General features: G+C 44.6%; 1 protein-coding gene across 1 annotated transcript; it reads left to right on the forward strand.

The window, feature by feature from the left end:
- The first annotated feature begins 143 nt into the window (after positions 1-143).
- Positions 144-14,483, forward strand: LOC135368111 (glutamate--cysteine ligase regulatory subunit-like). Its single transcript, XM_064601197.1, has 7 exons — positions 144-481; positions 815-883; positions 3,777-3,858; positions 4,138-4,194; positions 7,020-7,216; positions 9,680-9,794; positions 13,796-14,483. The coding sequence occupies exons 1-7, from the start codon at positions 362-364 to the stop codon at positions 13,963-13,965; spliced, it is 810 nt and encodes a 269-aa protein (XP_064457267.1). The 5' UTR covers positions 144-361; the 3' UTR covers positions 13,966-14,483.
- Positions 14,484-16,324: the final 1,841 nt, after the last annotated feature.

Raw genomic sequence — 16,324 nt, forward strand, 5'->3', positions numbered from 1 at the left:
CGCAGCAGAATATTTCTTTACCACATTTCTTGGATTTTTCTTGCATTAACACTTCCTATTTTATATGTAGCTGTATTTTACAATTTTAGACCTCTTTTATTGAATTACATAATCGACATCGTCATGCGTTCGTTCTTGTTTCTGTTCCAGTTGCGCAAAGCAACGCAACGCTACAAAGCGTTGCTCATGGAGAATGCGGAAGGCGTTCCTGATAAAAATGAATGAAATTATCGTCTCTCGTGACTCGGAGCGCGTGATAAATTAACAATCAGTACACTTTCTATAGCCCGGCGGGGAATTCGCTCTAAAGGAACTAATTTTCTGCATTTTTTTGTGTCGTTATCCCTACATCACATTCGACATGGCCAGTGAACAGCCAGCTGCTATCCTCGAAAGAGTCAATGAGGTTATAGTGGATACAGGAAACATATTAGGCTGTAAAGAATTAACCAAGAAGGTGTTCCAGTCCCTCGTTGAAGAGGTGAGGAGGTGTCAGACGTTTTTAATAGCTGGAAGTTCGAAATCAACATTTCGGAAAGGAGATGTTATCTCGTGTGTGTTATGGCAGCCTCACTGCGTTACGGTGGGTTTATGGCACCTGTGGCTTGACGACGTATGCTACTGCTGTTTATGAAATAACTCAGAACAACGCCCGCCGTGTGAGCTTCTTTTGCAGGGAACATATATGTCTATAGTGTATACTGCTTGCATGTTTCTAATAAGAGTAGTGGCAAACCAACGAATCTCCAGCCTCTGGTTGTCTCATTGTGCGACGCTTTGCTCTAACTGACCGTAACTCTGTTCTGTTTTACAGCTTATACAAAGTTTGACATTGGCGCTGATGAAGTGGTCGTCCAACAGCAAAGGGCAACATCTTTTCAGGGTAAGCACTGCTGCTACAGCACAAGAGGTGTTACACACCAGCGTACCATGACAGCGCGCCTCCCATTCTTCTCACACATTCCAACATAGGAAAGATATGCCGAGAGCAAAGTGCAAGAAGATCACACATGGTGTGTTGGTTGCCTTGAAACATGTAGGAGGGCCTGATTGCACAAACGTTGAGGCTACTGTACTCAGTGTTGCCCTTGGTAGCTTTGCTTGTGCTGAAAGAAAGAGAAGCATCAAGAGAAGACTGTGTGGAGAAAGCACTACGATAGCTACCGAGGTATAGCCTCAATGTTCGTGCAGGCGGGCAGGCTCAGGGATGGACACCAACAGCGTACTTTCGTCCTTGTCCGGTTCATGCTGGTTCAGCATGTTTCGAGATATTCCGGAACTTCTACGGGAACTTTATGTGGAGGAGGTTTCACCCCTCCTTGTTCTTCCTCTTCCCAAAACCCACTCCACAAATTGCAGTTTCGGGGTTGAGTGTTGTTTAACCTGCCCCGTGTCTATGCCACTGCCAAGACGTAAGGGAAAATAAAATGTGGTCTCGCCAGTGTTACACCCATAATTTGTTGTTCGATTAAGTAGTACGATAATAGTTGTAACAGCTTTACGTAAGCTGTTACATTAAGAAGAGAACGATTTATGTCTAGTTGGTGGTGTTGAACCGTCGACGAGTGAATGTTAACACACCTTCAGAGAAAGAGTGCAGCTGTATTCTGCTGCATCTTGTCCCCGATGCGTGTGAGCACTTCGTGGTCTGTGGTTATATATATGCCAACTAGCATTGCATTGTCTGATAAAGACGTTGTCTTCTAATTACCGTATTTTCACGCGTATTAGCCGCGGCTTATGCGCGATTTATTTTTTTCGCGGACGCTCTGCGGCTTATCCGTGGGTGCGGCTTATCTGGTGACTACTTTTCCCTGGTACTTTCCCCATACCCCGGGTTAAACGAAAGGGCCGACAGTGCCTCATGTTTTTCGGAACAGGACCGCCCTGCCAGTGCACGAACAATACCAAACAGGGGCGGGTCCACGCCACATTCGAGTGGACTAACCCGTCAATCCACGAAAAACACGCAACAAGGGCACAATCCGATCTTAGTAGAACACTAGAACTGACCTTTGTTATACATCATGCTGACACCGGAATGTGGACAGGGTTTATGGCCTTCCCTACGGTCTCCTTTGTCGGCAGACCCACAGGAAGGGTTCAATACACCTGACATCGGGATAAAACGTGGTCAGCTAAGCGTCAGTTCTCATTTGACGAGAGCAGCAGCATTCGTGGACACGGGCACGGCAGTTAGAGATGAGGCATGGCTCCAACGCCGAGGCACAGCCACGACAGCGGCTTCAAACTAAAAGTCGTCGACTTCGCGGACAAGTACGGGAACAGGGCAGCTGGCAGGGAGTACGGCGCTGACGACGGTTGAGCGTCTCTGTTGATTTTGTATGTACATCACTGGTTTAGCGCACAAAGCAGTCACGTCGTATTACCCGCGGCTTATCTGCGAGTGCGGCTTATCTGCAAAAACATTTTCAAAATGCATCTAAAAACGAGTCCTGCAGCTTATCTGCGGTGCGGCTAATACGCGTGAAAATACGGTACTAGGGCCCGGTTCAGGTTCAGGCGCTCTTGACCGCATGGCACGCAGTATGCCAATCATAATCGCGGATGATATCGCACTGTCTCCCGATAAGCTGAGAAAGGGGGCGCGCCCCGTTTATGTATCAACATTCCTTCCAATCGGAAGATAATACAATACGGTTCTGAAGGTTCGTTGGCCGAGAATGATTTATACAACGAAGAGCGCTACCTGTTAGCGCCTAAAAATCAGGGCCCTACTAATTACACATTCGTTGTCTAGTGGGAGTGATGCGTCATTCTGCATATGTGAAGCATTGCAAGCTGAAATAGCAAAGGCTTCCCTGCAGGAGGTCCACAGGACAAAAGATAGAAGGGCTGTCGCCAGACATTTGAGGAGGGGGACGCCTCATACAAAATGCCCACCGGTCTCCCCTGCAAGTCTGGGAAGGTTACCTAACCAACATCGTGCATCAGTGTCTTTGAAATAATAATTTGCGTATTAAAGAACATTTTGGGCGACAAAACAGTGGAATTTCGCCATTATTGTGCCCCCCCCTCTCTTAATTAGGTTATCCTGGAATCATTAATTAGCCAGCATTATGCATGTGTAGATCCCTGTTGTATATAGAGTATGTATTGCATTGTGCTGTTTGTGGGCACTTTAAATAAAATCAATCAATCCATCAATTGTGGAAGACACTGCGTTCAGTTTTGGGCCTGCCACTAGACAATACGCGATCGCATATAGATTGGATTGGATAACACGACGGTTGTATTTGTAGGTGGTTTGCTGTGCACTAGTTTATTTTACACCCTAAATTTTTATCTATACTAAGAGAAGCGTGTCTAACAAAGGGACGAAGATAAGAAGGCACACACACACGCAGCGCATACTTTCAGACTGTCCCTTCGTTAGACACGCTTCTCTTAGTATGGATCTGTACCAACGCGCCCAAAGTGAAGGGTTCACACTTTTTATCCCTGTTTTTCTTCTTCTTTTTTTTCTTTCTCACATAACGAGGCATAATGCGGGTGTTAAAAGTACAGTCAAACTCCTTTATAGCGAACACCTTTTTAACGAAAATACCACTACAGCAAATTTTTTTGCAGTCCCGCTGGAGCCCTAAAGGTCCAATAACGGACTTCCTTTTTAACGAAAATACCTTTACTGCGAATTTTTTTTGCTGTCCCCTGAGTTTCGTTGTAAAGGAGTTTGACTGTATCAAACTTATGTGCATTATCTGTTCATGCATCACATATCATTGTCTAGGTGTAACCAGTTGAACTCTTCGTAGGGAGGAGAGCTCCTGGAATATACAAATAAGGACCTTCCATCAGTAGTACACCCTGATGAAAGATCAACGTTAAAAATTACGGGTGCGTGTTTATCAACTTAAGCATCATCTGTTTCTGTACAGTGAACCCTCGTTAATATGACCCCCGCTAATCTGACATACCCGCGCTACGACCATAGTCCTGGGGAACGATGCAGTGAAACCTCAGAAAAATCCCCCCGTTAATATGACAGTGCCGCATTATGACCAAAATTTTCGGGAACGACCATGGTCATAATAACGAGGGTTCACTGTATATGCGTGGATAGAACCTTTTGCGTGTAGCATTTGCCGATTACATTGCTGCTTTTTTTTTTTTCAGTGAAGATATTTCTCTGTAGTTTCGATGTAGAAGCCTTCCAACATGCCACCAGTAAAGGTAACATGTCTGCTTATCCATGTGCGCAGCCTGGTGTGAATCATAGTTATTCATATTTTCACCACATGACCATGGATGAGTCATATCGTGCTTATACCTGTATGAATTATGGAAATCTAATGATGGCAAACTTCATATTTTCACTTTTTCATTTTTTTCATCACATTTTTTTCATTTCATTCATTCATTCATTTACACACACATAGTGTATGGGGCCGGTTGGTACATATCCTTTGGCCCTGCGACGACAGACGAAGAAACGAGACAGCGACGACGCAACGAGTCGTCGTCGTCGAGTTGCGTCGTCGCTGTCTCGTTTCTTCGTCTGTCGTCGCAGGGCCAAAGGATTCATTCATTTCATCACATTTTCATTTATGACAAACTTCATATTTTCACCACATGGATGAGTCATATCGTGCTTATACCCGTATGAATTATGGAAATGTAATGATGACAAACGCATATTCTTGGAGAGAGGAGGGGCACAATGAGCCACTTTCACTTTCTCCCTCCTTCACACACGGGCACATCCATGCATTCATCATCACACCCAGCCAGAGGTAACATGTAATGAGCATGGGACGGACAACAATTCCACAGACCTCATTATATGCACTTTCCAACCAACCTCGCACTTAATTTAAAAAAAAAAGCTTCACCGCATAGCGCACTCCTAGCAAACCATAATCCCGAATGAAATCTGATTTGTTGAGAGGTGTGCCCCTTTTGACAAGTGTACAATTGACGCCATTACATAAGTATCACTAGAAGCAGAGTTTCGGAGTAACTCGTTACAATGAACTCGTTACTGTAACTAAGTTTCTTTTTTTGGTAACTTGTAACTTAACTCGTTACTTTTGCGCCGTGGTAACTTCCAGAGGAACTCGTTTCTCTTTCAGGTAACTTTGCCAAAGTAACTTAAGCTAAGTTCCAAGTTAGTTTTAATTCGGTTTTTACTCACCTCCACATATTTTCTCTCCAGTTTTTTCACAGCATTTCATGCCACATAACGTGATATTCAATCAATGACATTATTCTATTCAGGAAGTAGGAACCGCTGCCATTGAAATGAAGCTGAACCATAGTGCAACCACAGGGATTATGATGCCAAGCATTCGAATTGTTGGACATAATGAAAACGATCTAAACACGTTGCACTCCTCCGCAGCCAACTCAAGGTCGAGCTCAACTGCTCACGTGCTCTGCACCTGCTTAGTGCCATTTTGTGTCGGAAGTAACTTGGAAGTAACTCCTTTGTTTTTTTAAGTAACTCCGTGACTGCGAGTTACATTTCAGGTTGAAGAACTTCGTTATTAACTCTTAACAAGTTCTTTTTGACGGGTACCTTCTCGATCTTTGACTAAAAGGTGTATGCCTCCTGTTTTCAACAAATCAGATGTCATTCAGGACAATGGTTGGCTAGGGCCGTGCTATGCAGTGAAGCTCTGTTTTAAGAGTGCAGTGCTGGTCTTAGTTTCTTAACGCTTGCCTTCCTTTTCATTTACTGTTGCAAAAATTTTGCAAAGGACTGTGACGTCCTTTTTTCTTATTTTGATCTGCGCACAGGCTGTGGACTGTCATTATCATCTTCTGCACTCTTGCAGACTTTAGATGGGTTTCCATTATATGTACACCACATTTTCTTCACTCTGTACGCTTCTTATGGTGCGTTGCTTGTCCGATTCTGCTTGGCTCAAGCAGTTCTCCGAGGCTAATGCTTGAGGCCCGGCGTACTGCTTCCAATTATACAGGCTGAATTTAGCGAAGGTTACACATTTTGATTGAGCCGTAAAGATAGAATACGATGTTTCTGGCGCTTCAAACTTTGCGGACTGATAATCATTTGCCTCAAATTATATCAGTATTTTTTAAAAATGCTGTCACTTTGTATTTAAAAAGTTAGAAGCAAAGCAAATTCTCACCTCATGCATTTCCTATGGCCTACACGGCCAGTAAACGTAATTTTTTTCCTCTGTCTGCTTCACGTTCACATCGCCACGTATAGGTAGTACTGCCTGCGGACGAAGCAAAGCAATACCTTATGGAACAACCAAGAACCAGATGGAGCAGATGCAGGGCTACGAGGCAGAGACACCTATACGTGGGAATGTCAACGTAAGGCAGACAGAGGAAAAACATGGTGGTTTGCGGGTGGGTACAGGCCATAGGAAATGCATGGGGCGAGAATTTTCTTTGCTTGTGACTTTTTTTCTCCAAAGTGACAGCATTCGAAAAGAATATCGATAAAACTGGAGGCAAATGACTATGAGTCTGTAAAGTTTGAAACGTCGCACGAGACATTGTCCTGTACATGAGACAATTGATGTTCTGAGGCTGGAACACATAGAAAGGACAAATATACTGCTGGAGAGGTATGTCAGCTTAGCTCAATTGGTAGAGCCCTGGATCGGTAACCTTCTTTCATCATTATCCTGTGCAAGCATTGATTGATGATAAGCATTGCTCCGCTTTTATCCATTATCACCGAACTCCTCATGTAAATATCTCATTGTCACACTTGTAGATAGCTTTTAACTGCCATGCTCGCTTGCTATCATCATCCCCCTCTCTCTTATCCTGGTCAATCAATCATCGCTCATACCTGTAGATAGGTTTTAACTACCACACTCTCTCTCACATCATCTTTCCCATAATCGTCTCCGACACACTCAGCATAGTTTTGGCGCTCTATGGCCTTTGTTGCCTTTGTGCCATTAAACACATAATCAATCAATCAATCAATCAATCATTATCCTGTATTTTCGCGACTCGATCGAAACGTGCAACCTTTGCTGAATTCACCCTGTGCTTGCCGCACATTGCAGTAATGGAGCACCTTGGAGTCACTGAATTGGACTCTGTCATTATGGGATTCCCATGGAAGGGCAGCAAGGTGACCCTGGAGCAGATGCAGCCCCTCTGGGAGGCTGCGGAGAAAGAAATCTTACAGGGGCGTACGCTCTCGGTTGGTGTCAGCGACCTTGACAGCAGCCAGCTCAAGGAACTACATCAGTGGGCTGCAGTAAGTTGCTTTTCAGTGGTTTTGCGTTGTTGCTGCACAGGACAGATGGGAACCGGTTCCTTACCATGGACTGTGACCACGTGTGGCATAGCTATGAAGTCTCTCCATATGGTAATGCTGTTTGTCGTAAAGGAGCACGGAAGGACTAAAAAAAAGTGCTAGCAGGAGTAGAAATTGGGAATATAAGGCCCTGGGATATACAGGGTGCTCTTTTTTATTCGTAACAGAATTTTTACTTAAAAAACTAGCAGAGCAGACTAGATGCCATTTGAGTTGACCCTCGTTAATATGACCAAGGCCGTCCCGCGGATTTTGGTCATAAAGCGAATTGTCACATTAACGAGAAATATAGATGATGCTCCAGGTAAGCTCGAGGTTATAAAGGAAGTCGCCTTGACTCTGTCTCATGTATTGAAGATGCATTTATATTGCAGTCACAGTATTTCAATTCAATTTATTTTATTTTACCAAGATAATTTGTTATTTATAACCTTACAATTTATCGACGAATGAAATCCGTTAAAAGCGTCTGCTTAGAAAAACTGTCAATATGTAGCCTCTCCCCTGACTCAATTATAGGGGCGATGGCAAACACGTACTGTGCGTCCGTCACCTCTGGACCACTGGGCTTGTGGGTCAGGAGGATGACTCGGTAAAAGCGGTGTCGTGACTTGGGTATTCACCGCGCATACGTGTTCCCGGGACCAATGGACTTTTGAGTCAGGAGGATGACTCGATCTGTGGTGAACGGTCACAATAACGGGGGAAGGGTACGCGTCTTCTTCCCAGTTCGTCCCCCGGAATGTTGGTCATAGTCGGATTATCGAATTGTCATAATAATGAGGGGCCCATACAGGATCTTCATTGGGAACAAACAGTGCCCCAGAAAAGCGGTCATGAAGTGAGGATGTCATACTAATGAGTGTCATATTAACGCTTGTCCACTGTATATGAAAGTATGTAGTAACTACAGGATCACTAGTTACCTGAAATTTATTAACTAACTCTTTAATTAGGGGATTTCGCGCAGAAGCAATGTAGCAGAATGGGAGATATTCCTAACTGAAAGCCGTTCCGTGTCTAAAAAAACCTTTTAACGCACGCGTGTGTTGAAATATTCGACGCTGAACTCGGCTATGCAAATGAGCCGAAACAAGAAGTACGCACTTTTCGGGCGCAGAAAAGAAGCAACCTTCGCTTTATCTGGGTCGGAGAGTGGTCTATCTGGCCAATCAGCTCCATCACCCCAGAGCACGTGACCCTCTCACGTGCGTTGCCTGTCACTCTTTGTGCGCTCGAAAAGTGCGTGGTTCTTGTTTCGGCTCATGTACAGCTCCGGTCAAACTTAATAATAACACTGGAAAAAATGTGGTCTCGTTCCCCAGCGCGATTACAGCAACCCTTGGGCCCATGAGGAAATCTTAATTGAACAAAATTATTCTGTTAGTTTAACACAAGGGTTTTGTTAACTTAATATTCCCTCAGTGCCCCAAGGGTAGCTGTTATCGAGCTGGGAAATGAGACCACATTTTTTCCAGTGTTATTATTAAGGTTGACCGGAGCTGTACATAGCGAAATTCAACAGTGGACATTTCAACACATGTGAACATTTAAGGACAAGGAGGAGACCACGTCTCCTTCTTGCGCGGGTATGCACCGGAACCACACCCGCCGACAAGGGCTCTCATTCCGCACCCACGAGTTTAAGTACAACTACCCGCACCCACGAGTTGTGCAGGTATAATCTGCGAACCTGCGCTGATTATGGGAGTGCAGCGCATCGAAATGCCCACACGAAAAATGGTAATCAAATTATTATTAAGCGGAAGTCCAGTCCTTTACCCTTTTATTTCGCCCTTGCTAATGAAGGAAACACTTTCGTGGTCTCCCCGCCATTTTAGGAGATCACCAAGATCGAGGTTGCCACCTCGTACGTACTTAGAAGGCGTGGACAGGTAGTATGGGTACCTGCACGACCCGCAGGGGAAACACAGGTGTACCCGCGTTTTACCCACGACCTGTATCGAGTGAGATTTTCTATGTGCAAATTCGAAAATTTTGCGGATTTCCACGGGTATATCCACACTCACACAGACCTCCATTCATATGAAGATGCCGTTCCCACAGCACCAGCTGCTCCTCCGTTGGAAATTCGTTATTTGGCATCATGCTCTGTCTGTTGAGCCTTGGAAAGTGAACTGTTTTGTAAATGATATTACGAAAGCAGTCTGCTCCAGTTAGAGTATTTTTTGTACCGAACATACGGACTGCAGTATTACACATGGTGCGTTAACACATACAGGTCGGAGACTGCTTTCAAACCTCTTTAACTATGCATGCCGCATGTTAATTGTGCTAGTAGATTTGTTATTATGTACGTGTCATTCCAAGAGTAAGTGCACTGAGTATTAGTACAAAAATGCTGCTACGTGGCACTACATTCTTGCGATTCTCTCTACGCAGGTGAAACCTAGCATAAACCAGGTGAACCTGGACTCATGCTGCGTCATTCCGCAGGACATGGCCGAATTTGCTAAGGCCAACAATATTCAATTGCTAACACATAGTGACCCTAAAGGTGAGGAGTGAATCAGTGCAGCATTCGCTTCATTTTTACCAGCGTTAAAGGGGCACTAAAATGCAAAAAAAAAAAAAAAAAACTTGCTCTCAAATGAAAGTCTGTGTTTCAATTAGTATAATGCGAGCTAAATTAGTTCACACAGCGCTACCATTTATAAGAAAAACGCGAGGAAAACAGAGCCGTCTTCAGCAGCAACAAATAGAATCCCCAGGAGGCAAAGATTGACGGCATCCAATGAGACAGCAGGAGAAGCATGTGCGCACATATCGTGGGTGTGTGGATTTGGAATGAGCCCGATCGTAGTGTTCCGTATGTGCGCGGCATGATGGGCGCTGCTGCATTTTTCAATACAGATTCACTGAATCGTAGCCCACAACAGTTCTCGCGACTGTTCCACCGACAACATTTATCTTCACGTCTTTCAGACGGCGCCGACGCTACGCTTCGCAACGCGCACCATGTTTTTCACCGGGACTGCTCCATGCATGTGCAGCATGAACTAAAAATAACGATGCACGAACTGAAACGAAGTTCGTTGCTTAGCGCTGAAGCAAGAAAAAGTCCGGTATAATTTCGAGTGTAGCTTCATAACGGAATCAAAGTTTCGAATTATGATATAACAAGTACGAAATTAACGTAGCGTGTAACGTAATTTGAAGCGATCTCGTTTTTTTGCATTTCAGTGCCCCTTTAAGGTATAACTCGTTACTGTAACTAATACTCCTGTCATACGGGCACTCTTCAATTGTCAGTGAAATGAATGGCCATTGGACGTACCTGCAGCGTCACCAGACATGTCATGTGTCAGCTTCTCAGAGAGCATTGGGCCCAGTGCTCTTTGAGAAGTTGACACGTTGCACGCTGTGTGGTGCTACGCGCGTGTTCAGTGGAGAGCCAGTAAGAGTTTAGCCTTTGGGAGGAACCTGTTTTAAAGCGTGACGGGAAGGCAAGTGCTGCCATTTTGGAGCGGAGATACTGCTCTGTAATCTCCCCATCTCTTTCACTCCGCCATTTTGGAGCTGACGCAGAGCCTTGAAATCTCCACGTGCCGCCGCGGCTCACCTTTCATTCCGGCCAGGTAGACGGAACGACGACGGGTCTGAAGTCACGGCGAGCCCCCATCTACAAGGTGTGTCCCAGTGAAAAGGAGCAGTTCTCCAGCATTCAAAGCAGTCCTCCACCGACTCAATGCGCCCCTGGAACTGCCTGTAAAACTGCTCGAAGCAGTGCATGAAGTCCTCCTTCCGTATGGCTCTGAGGAACCTCGTCGCAACGACTCGAACGTCCTCTATGGAGTCATGCCGTGTCTCCTTCACAGCCAACTTCTATTTTTGTGAACAGCCAGAAGTCCGCTGGAGCCAGGTCTGAAGAGTAGGGCGGATGATCGAGGACAACAATGCCTTTCTTCGCCAAGAAATCGCGCACAGCCTTCGCATTGTGCGCGGGGGCATTGTCGTGCAGCAACGACCATGATCCTTGCTTGCGGTACTCCGGTCTTTTGCGAAGAATTTTGACCCACAAGCGGGATAAAACACCGACGTAGTATTTCGCGTTTACTGTCTGACCCTGTGTAATGTATTCCGTATGAATTATTGAATTCCGTATGAATCCCTTTGAAACGGTCATGAGTGTTTTGACTCGACTCTTCTGCGTTCTTGGCTTTCTGAGCTTCTCGTCATCTGCCGATCTCTACTCGGCGCTCTGCCGTGTGGTCGATGGTTCGTACTGGAAGCACCACGTTTCATAGCCCGTTACCATGCTTGGGAGGAATTCAGGATTCTTTGCTGCGGTTATCTGCATGTCTCTGCAGTGCTCCAGTCCGGCGCGCTTCTGGTCGCTTGTCAGCAAAAATGGGGCACAAATCGCGCGCAAAGCTTTCGTCTTTGCAGGTCTTCCGTCAAAATGCGACGCACGCTTGTTTTGGGGCTCAATCTTGATCAGCAAATAGCGATCGTTATAGCTATTTTTCAAAATTTGCGCGCTCATTTCGTCACGCGCATTGGCCGTCAGCCGGGGAGCACGAGCATTTAGCAAGCGTTACGAGATAGCGAAAAGTTCAAAATCTAGCCCTTGGGAATGCCGGTGAGCTCCTCGATGCATCGGTCTGAAGCAAGCACTTCCGCAACTCTTTGCACGTTTTCTTCATTTCGGGATGTCTTCGAGGCTACCGGCTGTGGATCATCTTCCAGGACATCCCTACCGTCACGAAACCTCGAAATCCACCTGAAGACACTTTTACGACTCATTGCCTCAGTTCCATACGCAGTTTGGATCATCGCAAAGATTTCTGTTGCAGACTCTCCCAAGTTGAAACGAAATTTCACATTGGCACGCTGTTCCATCGTTGAAAAATCTACAAAGAGACTGTCATGCCAACGCAGTTCGAATTCAAATCCGGCGGTTAAAAAGTGCCAACCATCTGAAATTCGCTTCAGCCAATGGCTGAGGGACTGCGCTACGTAATCCATGTGCTCGACAAGAAATAGCGCCACAAGCACGCTCGAGAGGGTACCAGTCACCTTTTCACTGGGACAGACCCATACCTGCCAACTTGGGAACATCCAAATTAAGGAGATTTCAAAAGTGCGGGGGGGGGGGTAGGAGAAATCCGATGTTGGGTGGCTTTTATTTGCATTCGTAACACGAGCGCACTTCACCTCAGTGCACTCGTCGGGCTTAAGTTTTGCAGCAACAGACTTTGCCCTCTCCAAGAAACTATCTGGGTGTCAAGCTGTGACAAGGCTATGACACTTTCTCAAAAGAACGTGAGGTCACAAAACTACGTCTCTGTTCTCTTTGCAAGGTACGCAAGGTCGAAACAGCTATAGTGCAAAGGCACCTTTGTCGCCGGAAAACATGGAGGAAATGCACGGAAACTAGAAGTGCTAGAACTAGAACTACGACCAGAACACCTGAACTCCGTGACACGGAGGCTCCGGGAAGCGGCAGCGATGCCGACGGCAATTGGGCTGGTGTTGGATTGACGTTTTCATCTGTGTGCCCAGAGAAAAAGCAGGCGTTTGAGATATAGAGAGGGAAACTGCATTTTTCCGGGAGATTTGCTTCTCGGCCGTAGAATCGTATAAACCGGTCCGAATCCGGGAGTCTCCCGGATGAATCGGGAGAGTTGGCAGGTATGCAGACCTTGTACGGGTGGCAAAAGATGAATGAATGGCCAAAGTCTCCCTATAAACGGCTCTGGTTCAATGGCCGTTCATTTCAATGGCAACTGAAGGGTTTCCTGTCTGACAGGTGTAGAAGTTACTTCTCCTGGCAACTTTTAGCCTAGCTTGTTGCTTTTGAGTTCCAGTTCCAGTGAGTTTGAGTCGTAGCTTACACGTTTGGCAGGAAATGCAGCTACGTCTCCGTTTGCAGCAAACCACTAGAGTTGGTTTTTAGGTCACTGAGCCTGACTTCTCCCCAAATTTACCATACTGGAAGTTTTTTCCACCCAAATTGGCATGAATTTAGTACATACGTTTATTTGCCAGATTTTTCACCCTACTCCGAATTTGGAAAAAAAAATTATTTCCCCAAAACTCGAGGCTCAATCCATAAAGAGTACAAGCCAAGGGGTACCAGGAGGACATTAAAGGCTGCAGAGCATTTATGGTCAAATGAAAAAATGATAATGGAAAAAAAAAAAATGGCTATGAGCAGTGCAGCTTCAAGGTGGTAATGGTTTGACGAGATAGAATGGCCACAAAGGACACACGTCATTGTCATTACAGTGTTGTGTCGAAAGTAACCTGGTTACATTTCTCATTTGGGTTGATTTTGTTGAGTACAGTAGAACCTCTTTATAGTAACTCCTCTTGTAGTAAAACTCTGCTTATAGTAAACGAGAACTGCGGTCCCGATAGAATCCCATACATTCAATGACACACCTGATATAATAAAACTCCTGATCTAGTAAAATTTCATCATGGTCCCAGAGAGTTTACTACAAAGGGATTCTACTGTACCTTCCTCACGTGCGACTTTTATTCCGATTCTAGTGGTGCTTGATTCGGAGTCCATGAAACGGATCCTGAGTCCGTACCTTCCGGAAGACAAGTCCATCGACTGGACGCCGCGATGGGTGGCACGCTACTCTGTCCTAGTCAAGCGTCGCGGCTTTATAAAGAGCAAGGGATACATTGCTGATCTAGTTAAGCCAACAAAGTGAAGCCGACCACAGGAAATATATACGGGCCTTGTGCTATCTCCGGGATCCCACAGTGCATTTCGTAAAGGGTTCCGAAGCACCGACACAGAGTTTTTAAAATCTACTGTGCTGTGTGTTTGTATCCTCCACATAAATTATATGACATTTTTCTCTCTGGTATTGCAGCTGTCGCATCGGCATTGTGAGGAAAATGTGCAGAAATTAACATTCCAGTTGAAGGCCTAGTTTGATAGGCCATTAGCAAACATCCCTGTTACAAAGTAAATTTCAGTTTGTATGATGTGTTGGTCATCACATTGGAGATCGGGGACTACTACAGCAGTATGGATCCTGCATGGTAGTTTACAGCACATTGTCCTTGTAGTATTGTATGAGGAAGGAGTGCCTTTGTTGTAATTTATGCACCAGCATTTATGGACAACTTGGTACCTCTGACATGTAAACTAGAATTTAATATTACTTGCCTCCACAACAGAGTTTGAAAAGAAAATAAAGGTGCACATTTCTGATGAAACAAACATTTTGAAATTATAACACCACTTTAATGATAACCACGAACAAAATCGAACCACACTAAGCATATTTTACGCAATTGAATCCAAAGTCACAAGAGGTATTCTTTGGCACATCATACATTCCCCTGTTCAATGACAACCTCGAAACATAGTGGAGTCTTCAGAAAGTCCATAAGGGTGCCATGCACTCTACCAGTGTTCCCAGAATAAATTCCTGTTACAGTAACGAGTATGTAGAAGGGTACCTACGCTTCACAACACAGGATCTAAAATCAGCAACAGATAGATGTATTTTCTTTTCACACTATAAGAGCAAATCATTGCTACCTTAAAGGAGTGTGAAAGGGCCCCAGAAAAAAAAAAAAAAAGCTATACAGGGAGGGGCAGCATGCAGTCCTCTGGTGCACAAGAGAGATTTCAATGTTGCGGGTCAGAAATTTGAGGTGTCGCGATAGTCACCCGATGAAGTGCATGCATTTTGGGCCTAAACCGTTCAAAGCCCGTTTTTATGCCCCCCTATTTGCATGGTCATGACTTCGCATAAAATCCTAAACTACTACTAAAGTATGAGATTATGAATGGGGAGTTGTGGAAAATGAACATCGCAAAGTGCAAATTAAGCCACCAATACAGGCACTGGAGAACGCTAAGCACTGCACATTCAGCATGGCTGTTCTGCATGTAGAGTTAGTCTAAAGTGTGAGACCATTTTTTTTTTTTTTCCCCCATCCAATGTACAGTAGAACCTCTGTGTAGTAAACCTGCATATGGCAAAGGTGTGGACATAGTAGGGAGAGCTCGAGGTCCCGATTAAACAGCCACAGGCGCCCACATATTTTTTTTTCTCTCTCTCTCTCTATAATAAAGACAATCCAATAAGAAGAAATGGATACAGTAAAGAAAAAAAATGTTTGGTATAAAATACCTTCAGACTTAACGCTAATGGGAGAAAACAGGATTGCAGGAGACAAGTTTACGCACTGAATCAATCTTGCAGTGTGCAATCTACTAGTCATTGGGGCTTCCATGAGAACTTCGGAATGATAGGTTCAAGGCTCCAAACAGTTGGTTTCAGTGGTGCAGTCAATATACTGGAGTTGTCTCACACAGGTAATGTGCAGAAAAGTTACATAATGGTAAAACATTGGAATGCAGTAATAAACAATTACAAAAGACACTATAAGCTATGTATGGTAGAAATACTGATATTTTAACTACCTTTAACAGTCAGACCAGTTTTACTATAAAGAAGTTCTACTGTAGCCCAATTTTACCCTATTTTACGGCCCTGAAACAAAACTCAATATTTCAACCCTCAATCTTCAAAAACCATAAAATCTGAAAACACAGTGGTCTAAGCACACCTTCTTCTTTCTTCCTTTTTGCGATTGTATTTTGCGCCACCCGCCCTGCACCAGTAACGGTGTTCCGCTGCTACAACATCATAACACAACATCATGACCGCTGCCGTCGTGCGCACTCTTGCAAGATAATTTTTTTCAAGAAATTCACACTTCCGAAAGGACATACTTAGTTTGCGGCAGTCCCTGAGGGTACATTCATACCACGCGGTAAGAAAAAAAATTATTTTCGGGGCATCTTCCATGCTCCTTTAAAGTATTTTACAGTGAATATAATTTCGTTGTATAAGGAGGAAAAGAAAAGTTGACAAGAAAAGTTATAGCATGCATGGTCAATAAGCAGCAACTTCCTAAAGATTGCAACTCAACTACAGTAAAATTATGTAATGGAGCAGTACTAACAACCACAAAGAATACAGGTCTTATCTTATCAGGAGTATCTTACGGCAATGCTAAAATTGGAGGTTGCGACAGTTTTTAGTT

Source organism: Ornithodoros turicata, chromosome 9 (assembly GCF_037126465.1).
Source record: "Ornithodoros turicata isolate Travis chromosome 9, ASM3712646v1, whole genome shotgun sequence".
Lineage (NCBI taxonomy): Eukaryota > Metazoa > Arthropoda > Arachnida > Ixodida > Argasidae > Ornithodoros > Ornithodoros turicata.

Excerpts from the sequence above, each read along its gene's own strand:
- LOC135368111 (XM_064601197.1), top strand. The coding sequence starts at position 362 with ATGGCCAGTGAACAGCCAGCTGCTATCCTCGAAAGAGTCAATGAGGTT. Across the intron at positions 7,217-9,679 it reads AACTACATCAGTGGGCTGCA|GTGAAACCTAGCATAAACCA; the intron begins GTAAGTTGCTTT and ends CTCTCTACGCAG. Across the intron at positions 9,795-13,795 it reads AACACATAGTGACCCTAAAG|TGGTGCTTGATTCGGAGTCC; the intron begins GTGAGGAGTGAA and ends TTCCGATTCTAG.